The sequence below is a fragment of the Dromiciops gliroides genome, chromosome 2 (genome assembly GCF_019393635.1).
Source record: "Dromiciops gliroides isolate mDroGli1 chromosome 2, mDroGli1.pri, whole genome shotgun sequence".
NCBI classification, from domain to species: domain Eukaryota; kingdom Metazoa; phylum Chordata; class Mammalia; order Microbiotheria; family Microbiotheriidae; genus Dromiciops; species Dromiciops gliroides.
This window is the reverse complement of record NC_057862.1, coordinates 118,193,566-118,218,506: the sequence shown is the minus strand read 5'-3', so window position 1 is coordinate 118,218,506 and position 24,941 is coordinate 118,193,566. Positions and strand designations below refer to the sequence as shown.

The window sequence follows — 24,941 nt, the reverse complement described above, 5'->3', positions numbered from 1 at the left end:
GAGAAAGTTCTTTTCTGGGTTTGGACCAGTCAGAAATTTAGAAACGAGAATTAAGAGGTTCACAGAAGTTCTCTCAACTGTTCTGAAGGGAGAAGCAGAATTCCTGCTGAGTTATTTCACTTGTGTCTGATTCTTCATGACAGCATTTGGAGTTTTATTAGCAAATATCATGGACTAGGTTACTATTTCCTTCTCCAGCTCATTTTATAGATGAGGAAACTGAGGCAAACAGGGTGAAGGGACTTACACAGGGTCACATGGCTAGTAAGTGTCTGAGGCCAGATTTGAATTCAGGTCTTCCTGATTCCAGGCCCAGTGCTCTATCCACTGTGTCATCCCTACCCCACCAGAAGTTAGGACTATGGAATTTAGAGCCAGGAGGGGACCCAAGCGATCATTTAGTTAAGCCCCCTCATTTTGTATACAGAGAAACCTTGCACCACAGAGATTTGGCCAGTGTGATTTGGCCAAAGATACCCAAGTAGTAAGTAGTAAAGAAAGGATTCAAACTTCAGGGGGATCCCAAAGCAAACTCATGCTTGGCGCTTCAAGAACAGGAGTAATCTGAGGTCCACCTGAGGCGTCTGGAGCAGTTATGCTTCATGATTCATGGGGCAGTCTAAAGAGACTCAGTTTCTATAAGTACCGTGGGGTTTGAGATATGAACCTGATGTTGAAATACAATCATCTACTGCTACACCAAACCTCTCCGGTTAGTAAGAAGAGGGGAATAAAACAGCACAGTGTTTGCCCTGGTTTTCTCATCATGGCCATTTCACTTTTTCTCAATAATTTTTTCCTTACAATTAATTTAAATCCCTGCTGCTACAATGGGCAATTTTCCCTTGGTTCTTGTTTCAACTGAAACCATCAAGAACCCTTTTTTCTGTATAAGATTGTTCATGCATTTAAAGAAAACTATTGATGATCCTTTTCCTTATATTTCTTTTCCTTTCTCCGGGCAGATTTGATTCATGTACACAAATGTTGGATCCTTATTTCAGAAGAATAGGTATGCTACTGTCACTGAGGGGCAGCTAGGTGTTGCTGTGGATAGAGTGCCAGGCCTGGAGTCAGAAAGATTCCTCTTCCTGAGATCAAATGAGGCCTCAGACACGTCCTAGCTATGTGACCCTGGGAAATTACATTTAACCCTATTTGTCTCAGTTTCCTCATCTGTAAAATGAGCTAAAGAAGGAAATGGCAAACCACACCGGTATCTTTGCCAATAATACCCCAAATAGAGTAGTGAAGAGTCAGACATGACTGAAACAATTGACAATGACCTGTGACCTAGGACAGTTTCTTTAGCAAAAAAAAACCAAAAAAACCCTCCTGCTGTGTGCTGTGTGCTGTGTCCAGTCTGGTGATGAGCCTTTCTAAACTTAGCTACACTAGTCCTCAGATGATAAAGAGTCTTATTAATCAGTGCTGGTCCCTATACATAATCTTTCCTGTCCAGTGGGACCTCATCCTACAATGCCATGGGCTTAAAAATAATAATAATAAAACCCATTAATAATAAAATGCCATTGTGAGGCACTGGATTAGGACTTTGATGGAGACTGAATAGTACATGCTTGATTTTTAGTCATAGGAACTAGATTGAAATCCAAGGCCTTGTGTCATTTTGGGCATAGTCAAGTCATCTCTTTGTGAATCAGTTTCCTGATCTTTTATATGAAGGGATTAAAACAGGTGATCTCAAAGGCTGTTTCTAGGCCTAAATCTATGTACCTAATAAAGGGAAGTCAGATGAGAAGACAAAAAAGCAATAGATTGAGACAGTCCTCTGTTATGGTACCCTCAAATCAACTCTTCCTGTCTCTAACACTGGTCCAGTGCCTGCAGAATGAAAAGCCCTGAGCTAGATGTTGTAAATGAAAACACAGGATACTATCCTTATCAGGGCTTTTCTGGTATGTCTTAGGAGGCAGAACACACTCAATAACATGATTGTGTGAAGGGGTATAAAGAGAAATGGGAATGAGGGAAATATGGAAGCAGGGGAGAAGGATCTTACATTGCCACATCTTAAAAAGCACAGTATCAGGTGTAGATGGTCACCTCTCAGGCTAAGTATGTTCTATATATTCTTGGTATTGATTTTTTCCATTTCCATCCTCAGCTATGGGGAGCTTCCTTACCCACAAGGCAATGGCTCATTGCATTGCTCTCCTGTAACAATGTTCCTTGGTTTTCCTAGCGGAGAAAAAAATGATGACCTCTGCCTCCGCTGCTGGGAACCAGCAACTTTACTCGCAAGGAAGCCCGTTCCAGCCAGGACACTCAGGAAAGGCATTCAGGTACAGTATTAGAGTGAAGAGCAAGGCTATGGTTCAGAAGTCCATCTTTTCTTATAAATTTGGCCAGGATTGCTAACTGGCCCACAGTGACAGCAGTGGCTTCTTTCTATGGGCTTGAGGTAGGTTTTTTGGTTTGCTTGGGTTTTGTTTGTTTGTTTGTTTTTTAATGCTTATATTTCTGACCTGCAAGTGCAAATAGGGATGTGGTCATTAGTGATTTATTTGTAGATGTTTGGTGTTTTGGTTTGTTGTCCAGTTGTTTCAGTTGTGTCTAACTTTCTGTGACCCCTTTTGGGGTTGTCTTAGCAAAGATACTGGAATGGTTTGCCGTTTCCTTCTCCAGTTCATTTTACAGATGAGGAACTGAGGCAAACAGGACTGAGCGACTAGCCTAGGGTCATACAGATAATAATTGTCTTCGGCCAGATTTGAACTCAGGAAGATGAGTCTTCCTGACTTCACACCCAGCACACTATCCACTGAGCAACCTAGATGTTTGCTGTTACTATTTCTTTTTCCTTCTGTTTGAAAGCAGTCTGCAAAGAGGCTATACCATTACCTCCACAGGATGCATGAAGCAAGGAGGCCAATATTATGCCTTGTTTTGTAGATAATGATATGTTTCTTTGTATTCCAGAGCTTGATACCATTCAAGACTATAATTAGTGCCATCTTTTGGCAGAATCCATGACCCTGGATAGGGACAAGACCGGAAATCCTATAGGAAAACTATAAGATTACAGGTGTTAATATGCCTCTCCAACTCTTCGTGAAGGTCTCCAGGTCACTTATTATTGCAACTTCTTTATCATCAGCAAACCTTATCATCAAAAAGTTGAGTGCCTACAATTCATGGCTCAGTGGAATACAGAGAGGTTTAATGCATGATCCTTGATCTCTAGGAGCTTACGAACTGAGTCAGGAGATAAAATATGCATAAAAAGAGATAAATAAAAAAAATGCAAGGTAATATCTCAATCACTTCTTAGCCCCTTACAGTCTGGCTTCCAAACCTACCACTGGGGGCAGCTAGGTGGCGCAGTGGATAAAGCACCGACCCTGGATTCAGGAGGACCTGAGTTCAAATCCAGCCTCAGACACTTGACACTTACTAGCTGTATGACCCTGGGCAAGTCACTTAACCCTCATTGCCCTGCAAAACAAAACAAAGCAAACCTACCACTGGACTCAAACTGCTTTCCCCAAGGTTACCAGTGATTCCTTAATTGTTAAACATTTTTCGATCACCATCTTTCTAAATATTTCTAAAGAATCTGACACTTTGACCAACTGCCATTCCTGAATATTCTTCCTCCCTGGGTTTTTGTGACAATCCTCTCTCTAGGTTCTCCTTCCTGTCCTCAATCCCCTTTTATGGATCATCATGCATGTCCTACTCCCTATCTATGGGTGTATCTCAGGCCTCTCTCCTGGACCTCTTTTTCTGATCTCTCTCTATTTTCTCAGTCATCTTACCAGCTCCCAAAATACTTTTCATTCTATGCAAATAACTCCCATGTCTCCATATCCAGCTTCCATCTCTTTCCTGAGCTCCAGACCCACTGAGCCAACCACCTGCTAGGCTTCTCCACCTAGGTGTTACATTGGCTGCTCAACATATTTGAAACATAATTATTGTTTCTAACTTCCCTGCTTCTGTCAAGGGCATCACCATCCTTAACAAGAACTGAGATTTGCTACATTGGAATCATGCTTCACTTTCACAGTCTCCCCTCTCCCATCCCAATTCCATCTATGCAGTGGCTAAGCCTCGTCAGTTCCATCTCCACACCATATCTCATGTCTATTCCCTTCTTTCCACTCACAAGGTCATTAATTGTTCTCAGGCTCTTATTACCTCTCACTTGATCTACTTGAATAATTTCCAGTCTTCATTCTAAAGCATAAATCTAATCATGTCACTCTCCTTCTCAAGAAACTTCAGTGGCTCCCTTCTGCTGATGGACTAAAGTTCAAACTCCTTCTTTTTGGGGGCGGTAGGGGCATCAAAAGACCTTCACTTCAATCTATCATTCTATAGTGATTTCACATTATCCTCCCTCATGTACTCTGTTCCAGCCTAACTGACCTGCTTACTGTTCACCATACACAACACTGCATCTCCCACTCTTGTGCCTCTCTACAAGCTGACCCCCACCCTTGGTATGCCTTTCATATGCTCCTTTTTGGAATTCAGCCCAAGAGCCACCTCTTCTAACCCTGCTCCCTTCTCTTGTCACTCCCATTTCCCCTTCTCTCCCCCAAAAAGAAAATCGCTTTGCATATATTTTGGTGCTTATTTATCTGTGTGCATACATGTGGTTCACTTGCAGTAGAATGCTAAGCTCCCTGAGGCCAGGTCCTGTTTAATTTATATCTTTGTTTCCCCAGAGCTTGTCATAATGATATACAATATAGCAGACACTTAAAGATGCTTATTGGGGGGGGGGGGCAGATAGGTGGCACAGTGGATAGAGCACTGGCCCTGGATTCAGAAGGACCTGAGTTCCAAACCAGTCTCAGATACTTGACACTTACTAGCTGTGTGACCCTGAGCAAGTCACTTAACCCCCATTGCCCTGCAAAAAAATAAATAAATAAATAAAATAAAAAAGATGCTTATTGAATTGAATAATATAAGCCAAGCACAAAAAGGCTATATGGGTACTGAAGGCTCAGGGGAGAATTATCACCAAGGGCTGGGGTGGCTGGGAAAGAGTTGGTGGAATATATGAGACTTTAAGCCAAGACTTACAGAAAAGGCAAGACTTAGACAAGTAAAGAGGGTTGAGGGGTGCTTTTGATGTGAAAGGAACAATGTAACGCTAGATGTGTTTATAGGAACATACCAGGAATGTTCAAGAAACAGTGAACAGACCGATACTCTTAGAGAATAAAGTTTTGTAGGGAAAAGGGGAAGATGAAGTCAGAAGATAGAAGGAATCACATTGTAAGGAATTTCTCATGCCAGGCTAAGGAATTTGAAATTAACCTTGTAGGTAGTGGGATAGTATTGACATTTCTAAGCAAGAAGGCGACTTGTAGAAAGTGTCTTAGATCAATCTGGTGATATGAAGGATGGGTTTCATAGGGTGGAAACCAAAAGCAAAGTTAATTAGGAGGCTCTTACAGTAATAAGATCATTGAATCATATAGAAATCTAGATCTGGAAGAAACCCCAGAGGCCATCTAAGCCAACCCTTTCATTTTACAGATGAAAGAAACTGAGATCGAGAGAGGCTGGGTTTTATCTAAGATCACAAAAGTGAGATCTGAACCCAGCTCCAGACCTCCAGCAATGAGGTGATTAGGGCCTAGATTGGGTCATGTTGGTAATGGTAATAGAAAAGAAGAGGTGGGGGCAGCTAGGTGGCACAGTGGATAAAGCGCTGGCCCTGGATTCAGGAGGACCTGAGTTCAAATCCAGACTCAGACACTTAACACTTACTAGCTGTGTGACCCTGGACAAGTCACTTAACCCTCATTTCCCTGCCAAAAAAGAAAAAGAAAAAGAGGTGAATATAAAAATCATTGTGAAGTAAGAATCCGAGAGACTTCATGACTGACAGAATGAGGATAGGGAAGATGCTTCAGTCTGAATGCCTGGAAAAACAGTGGTATCCCTGACAGAAATAGGGAAGGCTAGATAGAAGAAAACCTGGTTTGAAGTGAAAGACAAGTTTATCTTTCATTGCAACTGCCTCTTAAAAATATAGGCCTATTATCCTAGGGAATAGATATGAAAGCATTCTTCAAAAAGATGAAAGTCTTATAGCGATGCATGGTAGCATTATATCCTAGAAAACATGCTTTTGATATAATACAGAGCACATCTGCTCTTGGCTGAGTCTCTTCTGAACTAGGTATGTTGCAACAGAGAAACCAGAAACCAGAACTGGGTCAAAGAGAAACTTCCTCTGGGCTCTTGACATTCCTCATTTCCTTTAGCAAATGAGTAATCTTTCTGTCCTCTATATGAGAGAAAAGCAGCACTGGCTCTCCTCCCAGTGGTGGGGCAGCAAGAAATGAAGGAGAGTGAAACTGAAAGGCCCTAACAACACGGAGTAGTGGTTTGGAGAATCTTTGACTGGGCTTTCTTGCATTTAATAGAGCGGTCACATAATGTGACTATACTGTCAGATTTACATCAGGTTTTTCTGTGGAAGGAAAGAGAATAGGAAGGGGTTTAATAAATTTGATGTAGAATTAGCTAATTTGAATATTGGAATTATGCCTCATACTATTAACAGGAAGAATCATTCTTAAGTAATCAGTGCAAAAATATTTATGTTTAGCTTTTTTTTTTTCAGCTAGGAAGTTGGAAATAATATCTAACTCCCCTACCACCAGGCTCTTTAGAGAGATAAACCATGATCCTAAGAAATAGTCTTGAAGGCCCTCCCCTTAGCACAATTAATGAGATATTAATATTCAATTAAGTAGGTTATTAGTAGTAGTCATAATAATAGTTGACTTATATTTAGCACTTTGTTTCATATACATTATGTCATTTGTTATTAACGAAATCAGTCAAGTCAACAAGCATTTGTTCAGTGGCTACTATATGCCAGGCACTGTGCTTGCACAAATGTTATAGTTCCCACCCTCACAGGATTGAAATTCAAAGGGAGAAACAAAAGTTATACAAATAAGCCTACTTAGAACATAGACAAAATAAGCCCAGTGCTTAGCACAGTGCCTGGTACATAGTAAGTACTTAATAAGTGTTTATTGAGTAACTTTGGTTTTGGTTTTTGTTTGGATTTTTTTGCGGGGCAATGAAGGGTAAGGGACTTGCCCGGGGTCACACAGCTAGTAAGTGTCAAGTGTCTGAGGTCAGATTTGAACTCAGGTCCTCCTGAATCCAGGGCCAGTGTTTTATCCACTGTGCCACCTTGCTGTCCCTAGTAACTTTGGGAATAAAAGAACTAAACGTTTGGAAAAATCAAGAAATATTTCATGTAGAAGGTAGTGATTGAGCTAAATGTTGAAATAAATAAGAGATTCTCAGAGGAGAAAGTGAGGGGTTTATACCTTCCATTCATGGGGTACAGCAGGAACTAAGACATGGATAGGAGAGATGGTAGGTGTTGTATGAGAAATTATATAATAATAGCTAACATTTATGTAGTGCTTATTGAGTACTAGTGCATTATAATTATTATTTCATTTGATACTTGCTAGAACTCTGAAAAGTAGGTGCTAATAATACCTTATAATAATAGCTAGCATCTATATGGCATTTACTATGTGCCAGACACAATTATTATCTCATTTGATACTCACAAGAACACTTAGAAGTAGGAGGTATTATTATCCCCATTTTACGAATGAGGAAACTGAGGCAAACAAAGGGTAAGTAACTTGCCCAGGGACACATAGCTATATTCTGAGGTCATATTTTAGCTCAGGTCATCTTTCCTCCAGGCCCAGTGCTTTATCCACTGTGCCACCTTACCAGTCACTACTTTAGCTACACCATAGAATACAGGGAGGAGATTATGTAATAAAGCAGAAAAGTGGGGTGGAGCTAAGTTTTAATATTAAACAGAGAAGTTCATGCTTGGCCCTAGAGACAATAGGAAGCATTGAAATGTATTGATCAGATGAGTGACATGGTCAGAGACTGAATATATTTTCAGAATTATACTAGTAGCCACCTGGAGTAGAAGGCAAAGGGAGGAGGTAGATCAGTATAAAAGCAATATAAGATTTGCTCCCAACAAGTTTAACATCCAATCAAGGAGAATGTTCACAAAACAGACAATAAGACAAGGAGTATTTGATTGGGAGATCCAATGAGTGATGCAGATATTAAGATCTACAGGAGATTAAATTACAGTGATGCAATGTAGGCTGGAGAAGTCAGGTAGAGCCGAACCTTACAGGACAGGAATAGAGATATACCTATGCAAGAACTGCCAAAGCAGAGAGATGAGCTTGGTGGCCTTACGGGACTAAGAGTGAATTACCCTGGATTCAGGAGGACCTGAGTTCAAATCTGGCCTCAGATACTTACTAGCTGTGTGACCCTGGGCAAGTCACTTAACCCCAATTGTCTCACCAAAAAAAAAAAAAAAGGTGAATTAGATGATCCTGGTTTGAGCAAGAATCAGTGTACAGCATTAGGAACTGTTGGTCTTCTTTAAGGTTCATACTTTGGTTTGATGTCTTCTCTCTTTGTGGTTAAAGAGCTGGTTTCTTCTCATGACTTCAGCTAGCATTTCTTTTTGCATATGGTCGGAGGTCAAATTAAATGGTCCCCCCAACCTCAATGTCAAGAAACCTATCGCATGTTGGAAGGCTGAAGAGAGGAAACCAGTGGAAAAGGAGAAGTTCATGATTCCATAGGAGGGGATAAGTCAAAAAACATTTATTAAGTACCTACTATGTGCCAGGTACTTAATACAAAGAAAGGGAGGGTGAAAAGTTCATGTTTTCAAGAAGGCCACACTCTAATAGATAGGCTTGGAGCAAGGTGACTTAAGGGTTGACGAAGGATAGAATTTATGCCATCTCCTTCCAAGACCTCTGTGATTCAAGAAAAGAGAAAACAGATTCTGGACATGATCATACATTGGAGAATGGCATAACGGACTAGTCAATTGATAGCTCTGAAATCATGTTCCTAGTATTAATATTAGTCATGATATCTCCCTCACATGAGTTTTATTTTTTCCTTTCTAGCTCTTCAGTGGTTCATGTACCTGGAGTCAATGATATTCAGTCCTCTTCTTCAACAGGCCAAAATATGACACAGATTTCTCGCCAGATAAATCAGAGTCAAGTTGCCTGGACTGGGAGTCGTCCACCATTTCCTGGACAGGTATGGTGATTCATTAGGAAACTGGTATTGTCAGCCAAGAGTCTGTGTCCTTTATAATTGACATTGTTCCTGAGGGTTGAATGTAGTCTGACTCATTCCTGCTCCCTTTGAAACTTAGCTGGCTAGATCAGCATTATTATTGATCATGATATCTGTATTTTTTCCCTTAACGAAATCAGCTGGTTCCAAGGTTAACCAATCAGAATAGAGAATGCTTTTAGTCAGATCACTCCTTTTCTGAAACTAAAGGCAACAGTTTGCTGCCTTACTTAAGTGTATTTCGTCATGGGGTTACCTGCCAGACTTTGTCTAGAGATTAGCTCCGATTCAGTATGTAGATTCTCAACACCATCATTTTTTTATTTTACGGTACCTAAGTACAGCTTCTGCTTTAACCTTCAGCAGCCATTCTGATGTTGTTATCTTGGGGAGTTTGAAGAAACAAGTCAGTATTGCAGAGGCATTAGATTGTTATGACCCAGTCTCTGCCCCTCAGTTATTTTGTTCTGAACCTTCTAGATGTAAAAATAGCTGTCTCTCTGGAGTATGAGGTGAGGGCCAATTAGCCCTTTGACCTTTTTTACCGAAAAGTCTTCACCTCCCCCAGAAATGGCTCTGAGGATCTGCAAGTAATTATATTAAGTTTCTTGAGCTCTTAGGAGGAAAAAAAAGTACCACTGTCACTGCAACCAAGGTAAATATATTATTAAAGCATCTACCCAAGCCATTTTAAAAAATGGATTCTTAGCTTCCTTTGGCCGTGAAGAATTGTCCTTGTTGAGTGTTGCCATTCCTCTCACAAAGTGGAAGTAATAGGAAGGCAAACAGTTGTATTAGCCAGTGAGACACTGAGGAAATAAAGGGATCTTCTACACCTAGCTGAGTGAAACCTTTAGGTTGTCTTGCTAGATATTAAATAGATGCTGTCCATCCTAGCTAGTGCTTAGAAAGAGTATTCATTCTCCTTTGCTACTCAGATTGCAGTGTATGTATAGATATTAGCAGTCTCTTTCCTTTAATGCCTGTGGCAGTCAGTGCATATCTCCAGATGTCAAAAATGTTTGGGGTTGGCTGCATCCATGAAGCATTGTTCTGCCAACACCTGCATTATGCCTGCTGGTCCCAAATGATGTGGGCCTACCAGGAGCTGGAAAAAAAAAGGAGACCCTTGTGATGTTTTTGGTTTGTTTCCTTTGTGGGGGGTTAGCAAATCCCATCGCAACCCAGCAAGACTCAGTCTTCTCCCTTTGGAATCGGGACCAGCCACACCTACCCAGCTGACCCATCCTCCTACAGTCCTCTCTCCAGTCCAGCCACTTCTTCGCCCAGCGGGAATGCCTACTCCAGCCTCGCGAACAGGACCTCGGGGTTTGGTAGGTTTGAAATGATTTGCTGTGAGGGGGCCACAAAAGCAGAATCTTCCCTGAATATATTCTCTCCAGGGCCCTTGCCCCTTTAATGCCAGTGGGTTGTGGAATATTCCCTTCAAATTTGTAAGAAGCTTCTAACGAGGCTACTTTTTGACCTGCAATGTTATTTAGAAATTTGATCCTGGGGCTCCTGTCCTGGTCATTTGAGTTCCACTCCTTTCTGGAGGTTATAAAATGTCTTCCTGTGTGATAGTGGGTTTTATTTAGCAGGGTCTTGTAAGCAACCAACTGCCCATTCTGGTGCGTATCCCAGAGGCCCTTGCCACATAGATCATGTTTCATTTTAAAATAAATTTTTTCAATGTCTTTCCCAAGGGAAGACTTTTGCTTTTGTTGGCAGTGAAAAGGTAGGAAGGAATCAGTTGATCTGTTGCTGAGAAGCCGAGGGGATGCCCAAGCTTCTTAAATGCTATAGACACCTTCATGACAAGGCATTTATCTAATGAACCTATTATCCTAAAGGGAGAGGCAGTGTGGCATATAGGATAAAGTCAAGATCTGGGTTCAAGACACATATGATATATATGACCTCATATGAGCAAGTCACTTAACATCTCAGTGCCCTGGGGAACTCTCTAAGACTCTAAGTTGTAGATGAGGTGCTGTTCTGCATCTGTGGAAGCAGTTTCCATACCAGGAGTTCCCTACACTAATGAATTCATGGGAAGTGATGACATAAAACTGCAAAAATCTGTCTGGTGTAAAACTGCAAGACCTCTGAGCCTGTATCTGGCATTCTGAAAGTTTGCATTTGGACTTGATTTAATTGTCACAGGATTAAAAACAGCTTTATTCCTTCAAGAGAAAATGTTTACTTATCAGTAGTAACCCCATTATTGCTTTTAATGGAAATAATTCTTAATAGCACGATTCAGTGTCATTGAGTACAGCATCTCTTGACATTAATCCAAGACTGGCTGGTTTGTTTGTTTGTTTGATTTTTACCCTCATGAATTCAGATGTTTATTCAACTATTAATCTTATTAATTATAATATGAAACTCACATATGATTTCAATCCATTGGAGCATGTAGAACAAAACAAAACAACCCTCATCTTAATATGAAACTTTAAAAAGTTTGGGAAAATAGCCTTGCCCCTCTAGAGAAACTATGGGAATAATGGCTCCCTAAGAATTTCAAGAGTATCAGTCTGTGGGCATTTTTAAAGCTTCAATTCACATCACCAAATAGCTTGAATTCCAGAAACCATCCTGTACTGGAGATGGGAGTTGTTACTGCATTTACTTCTGTCCCATAGTAGCTATGCATATTCTAGCTTTACCACATGCTCAGACCCATCTTGGTTTACCACTTGTTGGGCAAAAAGGTCCACTGGGTTAAGTGAAAAGCTTCAGGGACCATTTTACCTGCTGCTAAAATGGAGGCTGACAAGAGTTCAGTAGTCTTCCCTTTAAAGTTCAGAGGCCTAAGCAGGTGAGGCTGCTCTTCTTACATTTTATCCCAGGACTAACCATAGTTTGCTACCTATTTGCACATACAGGCCAAAATGGAAGATAAGGGGGTAGGACACTCACATGCTCCACTGTCTTGGGAGGTTTTTTAACATCTGCCTGTTATCTTGTCATTCAATAAATGGCAAATAGAAAAGTGGAAATGAAGAAAAAATGAATATCAACCATAACTCTTTCACATATGGGAGAGGCAGCATGGAAGGCAATCTAGCACAGGGAATATAGAACCAGGAAGATGTGGGTTCAAACCCCATCTCAGAAGCATATTGTGTGACTTTGGGCGAGGTGACAACCTCTCAATGCCTGAAGCACCTCTCTAGGACTACACAAAACAGAGAAGGTATCAACCTACCCTGATGAAGGAAGTTCCTCACTAAGAGTTCTTATACTATTGAAATCTGAGGTCTGGTGCCTCTCCTAGATATACTCACAGTCACACACACACATACACACACACACACACACACACACACGCACACGCACACGCACACACGCACACGCACACGCACACGCACACCAATAGGGCAGAGTTCAACAGGCAAATTCTTAATGCAACTCTCTTGTAGGTATCAGACATTCAGAAAAACCATCAGTGTCTTATATTTTATAGAAAAAATAAGAAGTAGTACAATCTCAAAGTGCTTCTATTGATAAATAAACAGTACTTATAATTACCCTCTACTCATGTATGATGTACATCACAATGTGTATCCATATCGACTGGGTTAACCAGTGATAACTCTGAAGAAATGTGTAGCCACATGACTCAGGTGATGTAGAATGCCATGATATACCAGTTTATAGCCCTCAATAACCTACATAATTATTCAGTAGCAAATGTCAAAAACTACCAAAAGTACCAGAAACAACAGCTAAAGAGAGGTGACAATGATTCAGTCCTCTCTACTAGCCATGCAGAATTTTCCTCCAGCTCAGTAAACCAAAGATGTTTTCACATGACAATTGCCCAAATGCCATCAAGTTAATGCAATAAATTAAAGAGAAAACAAAAATGAACATTCATTAGACCCCTCTGGACAGTTTTTGTGGGGCTGGTAAAAACCATACATTTAAAGGAGAGGTGACTTGACTTATAGCATCTTTGATTAGTGAAATTGAAACTTGGTTTTTGTAACCCTAATTTATTTCTCAGCCTTTCAAGAGTTAGCTCTGGGACTCTTTATAGGCAAATGTCCCCTCTTAGTTCTAAATCAGGCTGTGTTGACTTAAGTTATATAACCCTTCATAGTGAGGCCTCACAGCCAGGCCCACTTTATTTGAGCATGAAATTTCTACAGAAACCTAGTACTATGCCAAGTGGCCCATTCAACCCCCAAAGAACTACGTTTTCCCAGCTAGCTGTTGAAATAGATCCATGGAAGAGTTTGCCATTGAAGCTAAGTCTAGAAAGAGTACCCAAGTCAAATGTGGGGTTAAATAATGTGAATAACTATCTACAGAAATCCAATGAGTTCTAAATAGCCTAAATATATAAGGTACAAATATTTTGGTGAATTATTTAACCAAGAGTAAAATAATGAGCTATTTATACTTAATGGGCCTTTGGGGTCTGGCATGTGTGTAGCAAGGGGTAGGGGATGTTATAAGACTTAGCTACCAATGCTAAATTTTTGAAGATAATCTTACACTTTTGGATATAACTCTTGGAAAGGTCCTCATCTTTATTGTGAGCACCACTTCTTGCCATATGCCTGCTATGAGTTTTATGTCAAGATGGTGTTTATAGTCAAAAGTGAGGGCTCACAGAGAGGCAACAAGATATAGTGGATAAAGATCTGGCCTGGGAGTATGGAGGACCTGGGTTCAAGTCCTAACTTTCTGACACATATCAGCTTTGTGACCCTAGACAAGTTACAATTTCTCAGACCATTCTCTAGGATTCTGAAGTTACAAAACAGAAGCTGATTCTCATTTTTTGTAGGTTTCCTATACCAATAAAAGGACCACTCCAAAAAAGTGAGTGGTGGCCCCTGCTCACCATCTCACTATTTTGTTATTCACTGCCACTGCTATTCCACACGGTGACCTCATCCAATTAGATGCAACCAGATGGGATCTCTGAGGGTGAACCTCAGAGATGTGAGCCTTTCAAGAAAGCATTTTTTAAAAATCTCTTTGCCATTAGTGGTTGTCAGCAGGATTCCTGAATCAGCTGAATCTCTTGAAAGGGAAACTGTCAGCAAGGGTAAAGTTGCAGTGATGGATCCCAGATGAAAAAGGAGCATGCCATCTCACTGCCTCAGCTCCCTGGGATACCACAAACCTCCATCAGGATACATTGCTCTCGGTGGGAAGGGGGGGGGTAGTCTTACCACAGTCTGGTGGAGACACCCAAGCTCTAGTGTGTTGTTAGGAAATGGTGCTTGAAACACCATTACAATTTCCAGCTGCCTCTCCTTCCATTCTTGCTGATGGAGATGATGACTGGATTCTTGGAGCCAAAATGGAAGTCTGTGTTGGCAGCAGCTCTAGGATAGCTCTATTCTGCTTCTGATATTCTGGTAGCAACCTAAGACAGACAGTCAAGGAAGGCTACAGAGCCATATAACAAGAAGCAAAGGACACTAAACAGAAAGGGTTGGATACAGACAGGATACCTTAAGAAATGAAAACTCGGGGGCAGCTAGGTGGCCCAGTGGATAAAGTACTGGCCCTGGGTTCAGGAGGACCTGAGTTCAAATCTGGCCTCAGACACTTGACACTAGCTGTGTGACCCTGGGAAAGTCACTTAACCCCCATTGTTCTGCAAAAACAAAACAAAACAAAACTATATATATATAAAATAAATGAAAACTCAACTCATTAGAACCTTTCATCAGAAGTTTTTTTCTCCACTTGGTTTTTTGGAAGAGGCAAATTCTAAGAAAAAAAGAAGTCATATCAGGCCTTCCCTTCCCCCCTCCCCCAAAAAAAACAAACTTCTACCCGAATCTTTTACCTTCTCTCTCTGCAGAATGGTTGGGTTATAATTGAGTTTCAGAGTATTGGCACTGTAATATTGCAGAATCAAAGATTATTTTTTTCTCTTTTCTACTTAATAATTTTTCAACAAGGATTAAAACCAAAGGGGTTTTTCAGTTTTACTATGAACTTGGTAGTCTTCTGCTGACCTTTAAAGAGCACATGTGTTATTATTAATAGCCAGAACACCTCGTCACCTCCAGGGGCTAGAGTTAATTGAGATTTGTGTGTGTGTGTATGTAAAATTTGTTAATATATACTGTTGATATACATGTATGTTAACATCTGCACATTGTGTTAACATACCTGTGTGTTTACCTATCTATACCAAAATCTCAACTATAGCCACTGGGGGAAATGAGATGTTCTGGCTATTAATAATTATAATACATAATATATACAAAACAAATACATACAACAAAGTCTCAATTAACTATATAGAAAATTATATATGTATGTATTTCTGCAAAGATTTAAAGGAAGGGCATTTGGGATAGGAAGATGATGCTTTCCAGAAGCATCAGATTTCGATGATCTGTGATTTTGTTGATGTTCATGCTTCCTGTACTGACACAGAGTACAGCTCCTCCAAAGTTTCAATAGGCAGTCTTCTTGAGTTGCTATTGCCAAAGAAAGTCATCATCTGTAGCCATAATCTAGTGATGCGCTTGCAACTGATGGTCACCAGATGTTAGTGCACTCACAATCCCCCTGGGCACTTAATCCTGTAGAGATTTTTAATACTGTACTGTTGTGAGAAGTACTACCTGTATCAGACACTTCCTTGGTCTTGGAATGTCTGTGCCATCAAATGTACACACAAGTGAGTATTCATACCCCTGCACAGATTTCATTAGACCACATTCCCACTGCTTGGTATCCATTTGCCTTGACTGTGAACTCTGTGTTCTCAAAGACCCAATTTGGTTCTTCCCACTAAAAAACAGATCAATAAAGATACAGGTTAGGGCATCTGGGTGGCGTAGTGGATAGAGCACTGGGTTTGGAAGACTTATCTTCATGAATTCAAATTTGTTCTCAGATACTTACTAGCTATGTGAGCCTGGGCAAATCACTTGCTTATCTGTAAAATGAGCTAAAGAAGAAAATGGTAAAGCACTCTGGTATCTTTGCCAAGGAAACCCCAAATGGGGTCACAAATTGTTGAGCATGATTGAAACAATTGAACAACAACAAAGATACAGGTTGGGGCATCCTGGATTCTGAGAACATCTTCAAACTCTTGAAGAGTAAAGTACCATTTGTCATGGCATAATTCCATCCCACTAGCAAACAGCAACAGGGGAGCTGACTCTGCCACGGTTAGTGGAAAGTGAGATCCTGATTAGTGGAAATCATGAACCCTGTGCAGGGTTCACATGTATTTGAATTCTTACCATTCCGAATTATAACTGTGTTCATTATGGTAACTGATTCCAGCCCAGTACATAAATGCAGTGGGAATTCAAATAATAATTCCACTTCAGCATATCATTCACACTAAATGTTGTACTTTATCTTCCCCTCCCCTCCCCATGTGAACAGGCCTAAATTCAGGGGGAATCAGAATCAGGCCTTTTGAAATAATTTAATTCTCTGAAAGAGTGAGCAAAGTTTATAGACATGAGACAGTATTGTGGGAAAAAAATCATTAGAGTTCGCCAAACATTTTTCAGTGAAAATATCATTTGCATAAATAATGGTAGAGTTCTGTTGTATTAGGGTAAGTGAATGATTGTGAATTAGTCTAGATAACATATAGCCTTTCTTGATTTTTTAGTACTATGATTACCATGTAGTATTCTGTAAATACCAGTAATAGGCTAAGTAAGAAATCAAAAAAGTTGCTATAGTAAATGATGATTTATCAAGATATGACTATGTGTAGTTCTTCATCCTGAACATTTCCCATCCTTATCCAAGACTGACATGCTTCAGATATTGTATGCATTTCCTATTGAGATCAATCAAAGCAATGCAGTGGGTATATTTAGCTGATGTGTGCCCATAGAGTGATAGCCTAATTCTTTTTTTTTTTTTTGAGGCAATTGGGGTTAAGTGACTTGCCCAGGGTCACACAGCTAGTAAGTGTTAAGTATCTGAGGCCGGAATTGAACTCAGGTCCTCCTGACTCCAGGGCCGGTGCTCTATCCACTACGCCACCTAGCTGCCCCTCAGCCTAATTCTTAAAACCATTATTGTGATGTTTTGAACCAAAAAGTAAAAAAAATTTATGTGATTCTTTTTGATGTCTTTGAAAGGTTGAAAATAAACCAACAATTCCTGGTGGAATAAAAAATATTTACCTAAAATTCTGCTTATTGTGCTACTTTGCATATTTTCTCCATCAGGTGTTCTTTAAAAAAAATACAAGGGCTTATTTACCTTTAATCAGCAGATTTGCTTTCAAATGACTTTAAAAGTTCATTTGTTCCTTACAATATGTAAGCATGACCTCCTGCTCTGTATAACAGCAAAATTGCTCTCCTATATCTAAACAAACTGGTGCCAGGTCAGATAAATGCTATATTTATTTCCGCCTCATTTGCTACCAAAAAGAACTGAGACCATTTAGGGGAAAAACACATTAAATCGACTAGGAATATTGAGAATTAAAAAAGGATTATCCAAGAGAAGGATAGGAAATAAGATGTTATGAGGCATTAGAGAAAAGGGTAATTCCTATATTGGGATACCAAATTTGTTTCTAAACTTCCTGGAAGCTAAGACAGAAAGGGAAAAGCAGGGTTACATCATTTTCACTGATGGAGAAGAGAAGCTCATTACAAAGCCATTTACAGAAATAAACTCTCCTGGGACCAAGCTCAAGGATAAATTTACTGGGTGGGTCTTTGTAGAGGGGACATTGGGTAACATAGTGGACAGTTCAATCAACTATGAGAGACAAAGAAATGCTAACTGGAATTGATTTTGCTCATATTGACTCTCTTTAAAAGGTAAGGGGAAACTATTACCTGAGCAGGACAGACTTACCTATGAAGTAGCAACTGATTTCAGGAGACAGTGTGGTTTGTGGTTATTTTTGTTTCACGATCATAACCCCTAAAATCCAGTTCTGGTTGAGGATGCTTACAATCCTAAGGACAACCAGGGATCCAGTTTAAATATTACTCTCTTTCATGACTCATGATAAATACATTGCCACAGACAGTACTAATGAATGTGCCTGTTGGTGTCACAGCAGGTGATCAATAGATAATCAAGATTCAAGACATTCTATTAGACTGACAGGTGGTCTCCAGATCAGGAATATAATAGGGCAATGGGGGGAAGCATTGCCTTTCTCATCACATGAACACAAATACATAGAGTGTTTCTCTTTCTCTTCAGCCCATCTGCCACCTGAGGCTTATTTCATCTTTTTTTTAAACCAGAGAGAAAGAGAAAGACTGTCCTTTCTGTGGCAAGTATATAAGTTGAATTATAGATGAACTATTTTTCTTCAGATTTGTCAGAAACACTAGAGCTGAAGTAGTTCTTAGAGATCTCAGATCTTTAGTATCCATTTTAAAGAAACTGTCCTGCATCGGAATCTTTCAGCTGAAAGTGGACAAAGTAGCGGGCAGTTTCAAGGGAGGCCTTCAGAGGTCTGGTCGCAGTGGCAAAACCAGCATCATAATCAGCAGAGCAGTGACCAACATTCACATCAGCAGCCCAATCAGACTGAAGTATTCCAGGTAAATAGAGTACCTTCTCATAGGTACTGAATACTTTTATCTGCTTCCTGTTCTCTTTTTCCCTGCTGCAGCATTCAAGTTTTTGCTTCTCCTGGTTCAAGATCATAACTCTGCCCTTTGATTGAAAGGGAATTGGAGGGGGAGGGGAGAGTTCCAGGATCCCAAAGCTAGAGGAAACAAAACTCCAGTTATTTTGTACTTAACATGAATTCATTAAACATTGTTATGACAGAATAAAGCCTTAAACCTATTCAATATCAAAAGAGGAAATGCTTCTAATTACTATAGGTTTTATGAGGGTAAGGGTGGTGTCTTACGTAAACTTCATATGTCCCCAGCACACTGAAGACAGTAGATCCTTAATGAGTTTGTTATAACTGCAACTCTACTCAGAATCTCAGAATTCCCCAATATGACAAAATAAAATTCTTACATATAAAAATAAATGTCAATTATACCCCATGTACAGTAATCTATAATCTTGCCTGACTTCTGCAGACTTCTTTGGGCTTTAATCACCTCCAGCAGCTAGGGCCTGTCCACCCTGGGAAGAGCTCACATTTCTTCTCTCTTCGCTAGAGATGGAGAGTTCTAGCCTTACCCAGCCTTTTGCCTTTTTTCTAAGCAAGTTAATCATATTACAGTCTGATTAGTCTGTCATTGAGGCATCTTTTCCATGGGATGTTTCACTCTCTGCTATGATGTTGGCTGCCCCATCACTTTTGCCCAGGGTGGACTTGACCTGGCTTTCTGGACGTAGCCCCACTGTCTTGGAGTATAACCCAGCTAAATGGTGATCTCTCCTTTCTGATTTCAATGAACCTAATTACAACAACAGTGACAAAAAACTCACCTCCAGAAGGTTCAAGAAGGTAAGATGAACTTTGTATCTTTTCCTAAGCAGTACAAATAGCACTCATCCCTACCTTGCCATCCCTAATATTAAGACCAAACCTGTTCATTTCCCATTTCATCTTTTAGTCTCCATTTGGTGTGGCCTGGCCTTGGATGGATAATATACCCTATCCACACTGGTACCCTGGACAGCAGTGAAAATGAAAATACTTGAAGTTGGGACATCCTACCTATTCACATCTCTCCCCTCTCCCTTTCTCCTTCTCTCCCTCCCTCCTTCTCTGTCTCTCTGTCTCTGTCTCTGTCTGTCTCTGTGTCTCTGTCTCTGTCTCTCTCTGTCTCTCTCCCTTCCTCTCTCTTAAATCTTTTATAAAATGTAGTAAAAATGATTTGCATACTGATGAGGCCATGGGTTTCCACAACTATATCCCTTTCTCTGGCAACTACTCAGGTTCCCTTTTTCATTATTAGCTATGCCACTCAATGTCCCTCTGGATGAATGCTTACAGCTACAGTTGCTTTTACTGTCATTAAAAGGCAACAGTTTCATCTTACATGTACAGAATACCCAAGTGTCATACCAGGTCTTCTGTGAGCATTTCCTTAGCTATCAAAGGGGGTGCTTCCAAGGTAATTTTCTTTATCGTCCTCCAATGGATCTCGAAGCACTTGACCAACATTAAACCTCACCACAGCCCTGTGAGGAATGGACATATATGCATATTTCTGTCCCTATTTTCTACATGGGTAAACTGAGGCACAGAGAAGTTAACTGATTTGTTTGAAACCAAATACAATAAAGCTGGAAGTAGAATTTGCCCACTGTAATCATTATATTTCATGTAAAATATAGATTGTATCCTATAATGTAATGCTAGCCCTTTCCCCTTTATATATCTGTTGCTTTGTGAGCATCCACAATATACAACATACACAGGCTACCTGGCGTTTTGTGCCTTCCTCTCAACTTAAAATTCAACCTGTTGGGGCAGCTAGGTGGCGTGGTGGATAGAGCACCAGCCCTGGAGTCAGGAGGACCTGAGTTCAAATCTGGTCTCAGACACTTGACACTTACTAGCTGTGTGACCCTGGGCAAGTCACTTAACCCCCATTGCCTCACAAAAAAAAAAAAAAAAATTCAACCTGTTCATGCAGACTAGTTGTATATACCTATCTATGGTAATGCTCTTAAATGAAAGGTGTTTCCAGGGGAAGGAAAATCCACAGCAATCCATAGAAAACCATAGTCTGATCTGAATTTTTCAGAGGCTTGTGGAGCAATTCCAGGTTTGTGCACTTAAAAAATGAATCTGAGCATATCTGGCATGGGCCGCCTCCTGGGACTGCCCGGTTCTTTACCAAGTAACCCAGCTTTCTCTTTGGCTTTTTTTTTCCTTCTTCTGCAGGACATGCTACCGATCCAGGAGACCCAACCCAGGGAACAGGCAATTATAATAATGAAGACTTACTGATCTAGGCATGTTCCCACCATTTTCTGAGTAACATCTGAGAGGAAAAAAATAAAAAGAAGAAATCTTCCTCTTCCCAGCGCCATTCTGTGAAACCATCCCCATTGACTTGGGGCCTGGCTTTGTCAGTGTTTTACTACCATATGACCCATGAAGAAAGGGATCTAATTTCTTGTATTCCAGTAGAAATTCCCTCATCTTAGTGCTCACGTGTAATCTGCATTAATAGTGCCTGGGCTTCTCTATGGCTATCAGATATGGTACTCTGGGGAGTGGTAGAAATATTGTTTTTCGTTTCATCTTATTTTATTTTGCCTCAGAAGTGAGTTTTGAGGGGGTCCTTCACATTGGAATGTGAACCACCTCTGAAGAGACACTCCAGGTCTTTTTAAAAAACAATCAGCGATAAATTCAGTAAGCCCCCAAGGGAGAGGTCAGGTACATCCAGCACTAAGACCTACTACCCAGGGAAAAGTAAAAACCACGTTAACATACTGGCTTTTAACCTTCTGTTGGCATGGGGGTGGGTGGGGGGAGAGGAGCAGGGGATTCGGTTTCTTTTTTTCTGTCTGTCATGCTGTTTTAGCTCAGTTTGAAGATGAGAAGCAAAAGCCGTTAACATGGGCCAGATGAAGCCCAAGAGCCTTTTCCTTTGCCTTGCTCAAAACAACTAAATCTGAATGTGTGTACATCTTAGTGCCGTTGTATTATTGTGCTGTGTGAAGTGAATTTCCTGTTCTGGTAGATTCATTTTTTTATCTTGTGTCTGTCATGTGAGACCAAAGTGGGGGTGGGGGGTGGGGGGGATGGGAGGGTGGTTGGGAGGAGGGAAATGGGAAAGAAGATAGTCCCACTGGGAAATACAGCTGTGGTGGTAGATTCTGCATTCCCTGAGCTCAGAAGTGTTCTTGCAAATTGATAATTCACATTCAGTGGGATAGAAACTACATATTTGCATATGCTTATGTTCCTGGTTTTGCACTGATTGTATGACCAAGATGAGTGTTAATTGTTCACTCTACTAAAGTTACCTCAGTAAGGAAATTCTAGAGTCTGCTCATCTGACATAGGATGAGGAATTTTCTTTTTCATATCAGTTATCCTGTTTCCTAACATAAGTGACAACTGTATGCCACTCGGGATTCTCATAACTTGGTCAGATCCAAATTTGTCCACGGTGAGAAATTTTTTGCTATTTCTCATGCTTATAGTTTACAGTAAGAGAATCTCTTGCCTCTATCTAGCAGTAGGATCCCCAAAGGAATAGCTCTGTGCTGAGCACAGCTTCTTTCTGTAAACTAGAAAGCACTGAATGATGTCACTGATACTGCATCAACCTTCCTGAAAATTCCATCATTGGAGCTTGGGATTTCAGGGTCATCGGGGACCCTTTCAGTGAACATTTCAAGAGACGTGAATGTTACTATAAGCTGTGAACTTGACCATGATTCTCTGGGTTGGTGTTACCATTTTTTCACACAAATCCACTCCAAATGTGCAAGCTTTAACTTGAATCGGGATTAACAATCCTAAAGGGAAAGTGTTACCACTCATTTTTGCCACTAGAATGGCCTTGAGAGTCAGCTCATCAAGTTGAAATGAATTCCTGTTACTCAAAATGATTTAACCTCTGCTGCTTTGCCCATGGCAGGGATTTTCTTCATTCTCCAAGCCATGGTATTCCTGCAAAATTGCTCCATTTTTCATCATTGAATTATGTGTTATATATAATTAATACCCGGAGCAGTAGAAAATCACTTGTAAGTGATTGTGTCCCCAACGTTTCAGCTTTATTTCTTCCTTCAGGATTGTTTTTATTAATAGAGATTTTGGTTTTTGCCCTTTGATTTAAGAAAGGAATCAAAGAGAGTATTTCAGCATTTCAAATTCTGGTTATTGAGGCATATCTAATCCCCATTCCACTTGCATCCCTGATGTGGAAGAATGAAAGAAATATATTAACTCATCAAATGGTTAAGACAAAAGGATTACCATCAAATAGAAAAAAAAAACATTTAGTTAAGCCTTATGCAGGAATATATGTGTTCTCTTTGAAGTCTCTGAAGACTGAATGAACCAATGATTGTTTAATGAGTCAGTCAAGAAATAGCCTGTGCTTTCCTTCCCCATCCATTCCGGTGAGCATAAAAAATTCATGCATTCCAGGGTTGTCTGGATGCAGAGCGGGCTGAGCTCACAGGTTACCAGCAAGGTGGGGACTTGTTCAAGATCCTCCCATTGCATTATGTTATAGAACACTGAAACCTTGTCACTTACAACTCTAAATCATTTGCTCCTGCTTGAAGTTGGGACTTCTGTATTCAGAAATGTTGTAAGCCCTCAGCCCCTAAGATCTCATGCAAATTATGAAATGTGGAAAATGTTTTGCAAACTACCTTCATACCATTAGCAACCTGGTGTTCCCAGTTCACATTCTGAAATTTAATACTGTTTCTATGTTTATATATATATGCATATGTATATAAACAAAGGGAAAGGGGAAAGATTCATATCACACACACATATATAGTGAGATTTTTTCTAACTTAATGCATCTAATTACTTCTTTCATGCACAATCTGACATCAGGGATCATTATGCTTCTGGGAGAAATGGCAAGTGATTCAAATTACTTCCCCTGAATTTCCTGAATGTCTTACGTTCTGAGGGAGCCAGAATATCCTGAAACAGATTCTACTTGCCACACCTGCCCCTTTTCACCCCTTTTCAGTTTCAAATATTTAGCTAGCCATCATTATAATCCCTTTGAAATGAGGCCTAGGAGCTTTTAGATCAAAATGCTGATGATCCCTAGTGAAATGAGAAATGAAATGAAACAAAATTACGTTGATGGGTTTTAACCCGAAAGGCAAAACAGGTTTATGTTTAAAATGTAACCGGGGGCAGCTAGGTGACTCAGTGGATAAAGCCCTGGATTCAGGAGGACCTGAGTTCAAATCTGACCTCAGACACTTGACACTTACTAGCTGTGTGACCTTGGGCAAGTCACTTAACCCCCATTGCCCCGGGGTGGGGGGGGAAATGTAATCCGTAAACCAGTAAAAGTCTTTCTTGAGCTGCCAGCTGTGTGCCTAGCACTGTAGGAGCTTCTGTAGCAGAATACATAATACAGGGCCCTGCCCTCAGAGAGCTTCCATCTCTCCAGGTCTTACAAAGGTTTTCATTCAGGGTGTAGCCAATTCAACTTTTCTTCAGGTGAGAGGACCAGGACTGCATAGGTAGTTGAAATCTAGAAGTAATCAAAGAATCCTATAGGTCTAAGATTCTTCCATTAAAACATTTTGTGAGGATGAGTTAATAAGTCCTGTAACATCCCTCCTGGAACTCTGGTTCTATGGTAAGAAGTTAAATAGGCTATTCTGAACTATATTATTTTCTATTTTTTCCTGCATACCTACAGTGTTAGAAAATGACTGGAAAGTAATTTTTTAAAAAAAGAAAAATGAGGAACCTAGATAACTCCCTAGCTAGATAATTAGCTCAGTGTTTACCTAATCAAGAGCTAAGCATGGGAACATCATTTTCTGTAATCCGACTCTCATCTCTGTGGCTGTAGAGGAGAATAGAAATAATAAGAATCAATGTCCCAGCATGCAAAGGAAAAGTACTTACTGCACCATGGTGTTTGACCATTTAGTTTTGAATAGGAAAAACTTATCCATATTTTATATAGAGTATTATGTATTTGAAGCAAGAATTCTCCCAGGCTGTTTTGGCTGTACCAGTGTCTCCCAATCCATCCCTCCTCTGTGCCTGGGCAGTAGAGTTTGGTAAAATGGATGACCTTCTCTAGTCTTCCTATAGAGCACAAAGCAATTTTTCCCCTTCCCCTGCTCTATAATCTTGATGGATCCCATGTTCTCCTTCTCTTCTCCTAACC

At 40.3% G+C, this 24,941-nt stretch overlaps 1 protein-coding gene across 5 annotated transcripts in view; it reads left to right on the top strand.

The window, feature by feature from the left end:
* ARNT2 (aryl hydrocarbon receptor nuclear translocator 2) overlaps positions 1-21,827 on the top strand; it is a 274,848-nt gene extending 253,021 nt beyond the window's left edge. For all 5 annotated transcript variants that reach the window (XM_043983353.1, XM_043983352.1, XM_043983350.1 and 2 more), the window contains 5 exons: positions 2,207-2,306; positions 8,994-9,132; positions 10,340-10,505; positions 18,580-18,716; positions 20,978-21,827. In XM_043983353.1, the coding sequence (XP_043839288.1) occupies positions 2,207-2,306; positions 8,994-9,132; positions 10,340-10,505; positions 18,580-18,716; positions 20,978-21,043 (608 nt within the window). In that variant the 3' untranslated portion in view covers positions 21,044-21,827. The remainder of the gene's footprint in view (positions 1-2,206; positions 2,307-8,993; positions 9,133-10,339; positions 10,506-18,579; positions 18,717-20,977) is intronic.
* The last annotated feature ends 3,114 nt before the right edge of the window (positions 21,828-24,941 follow it).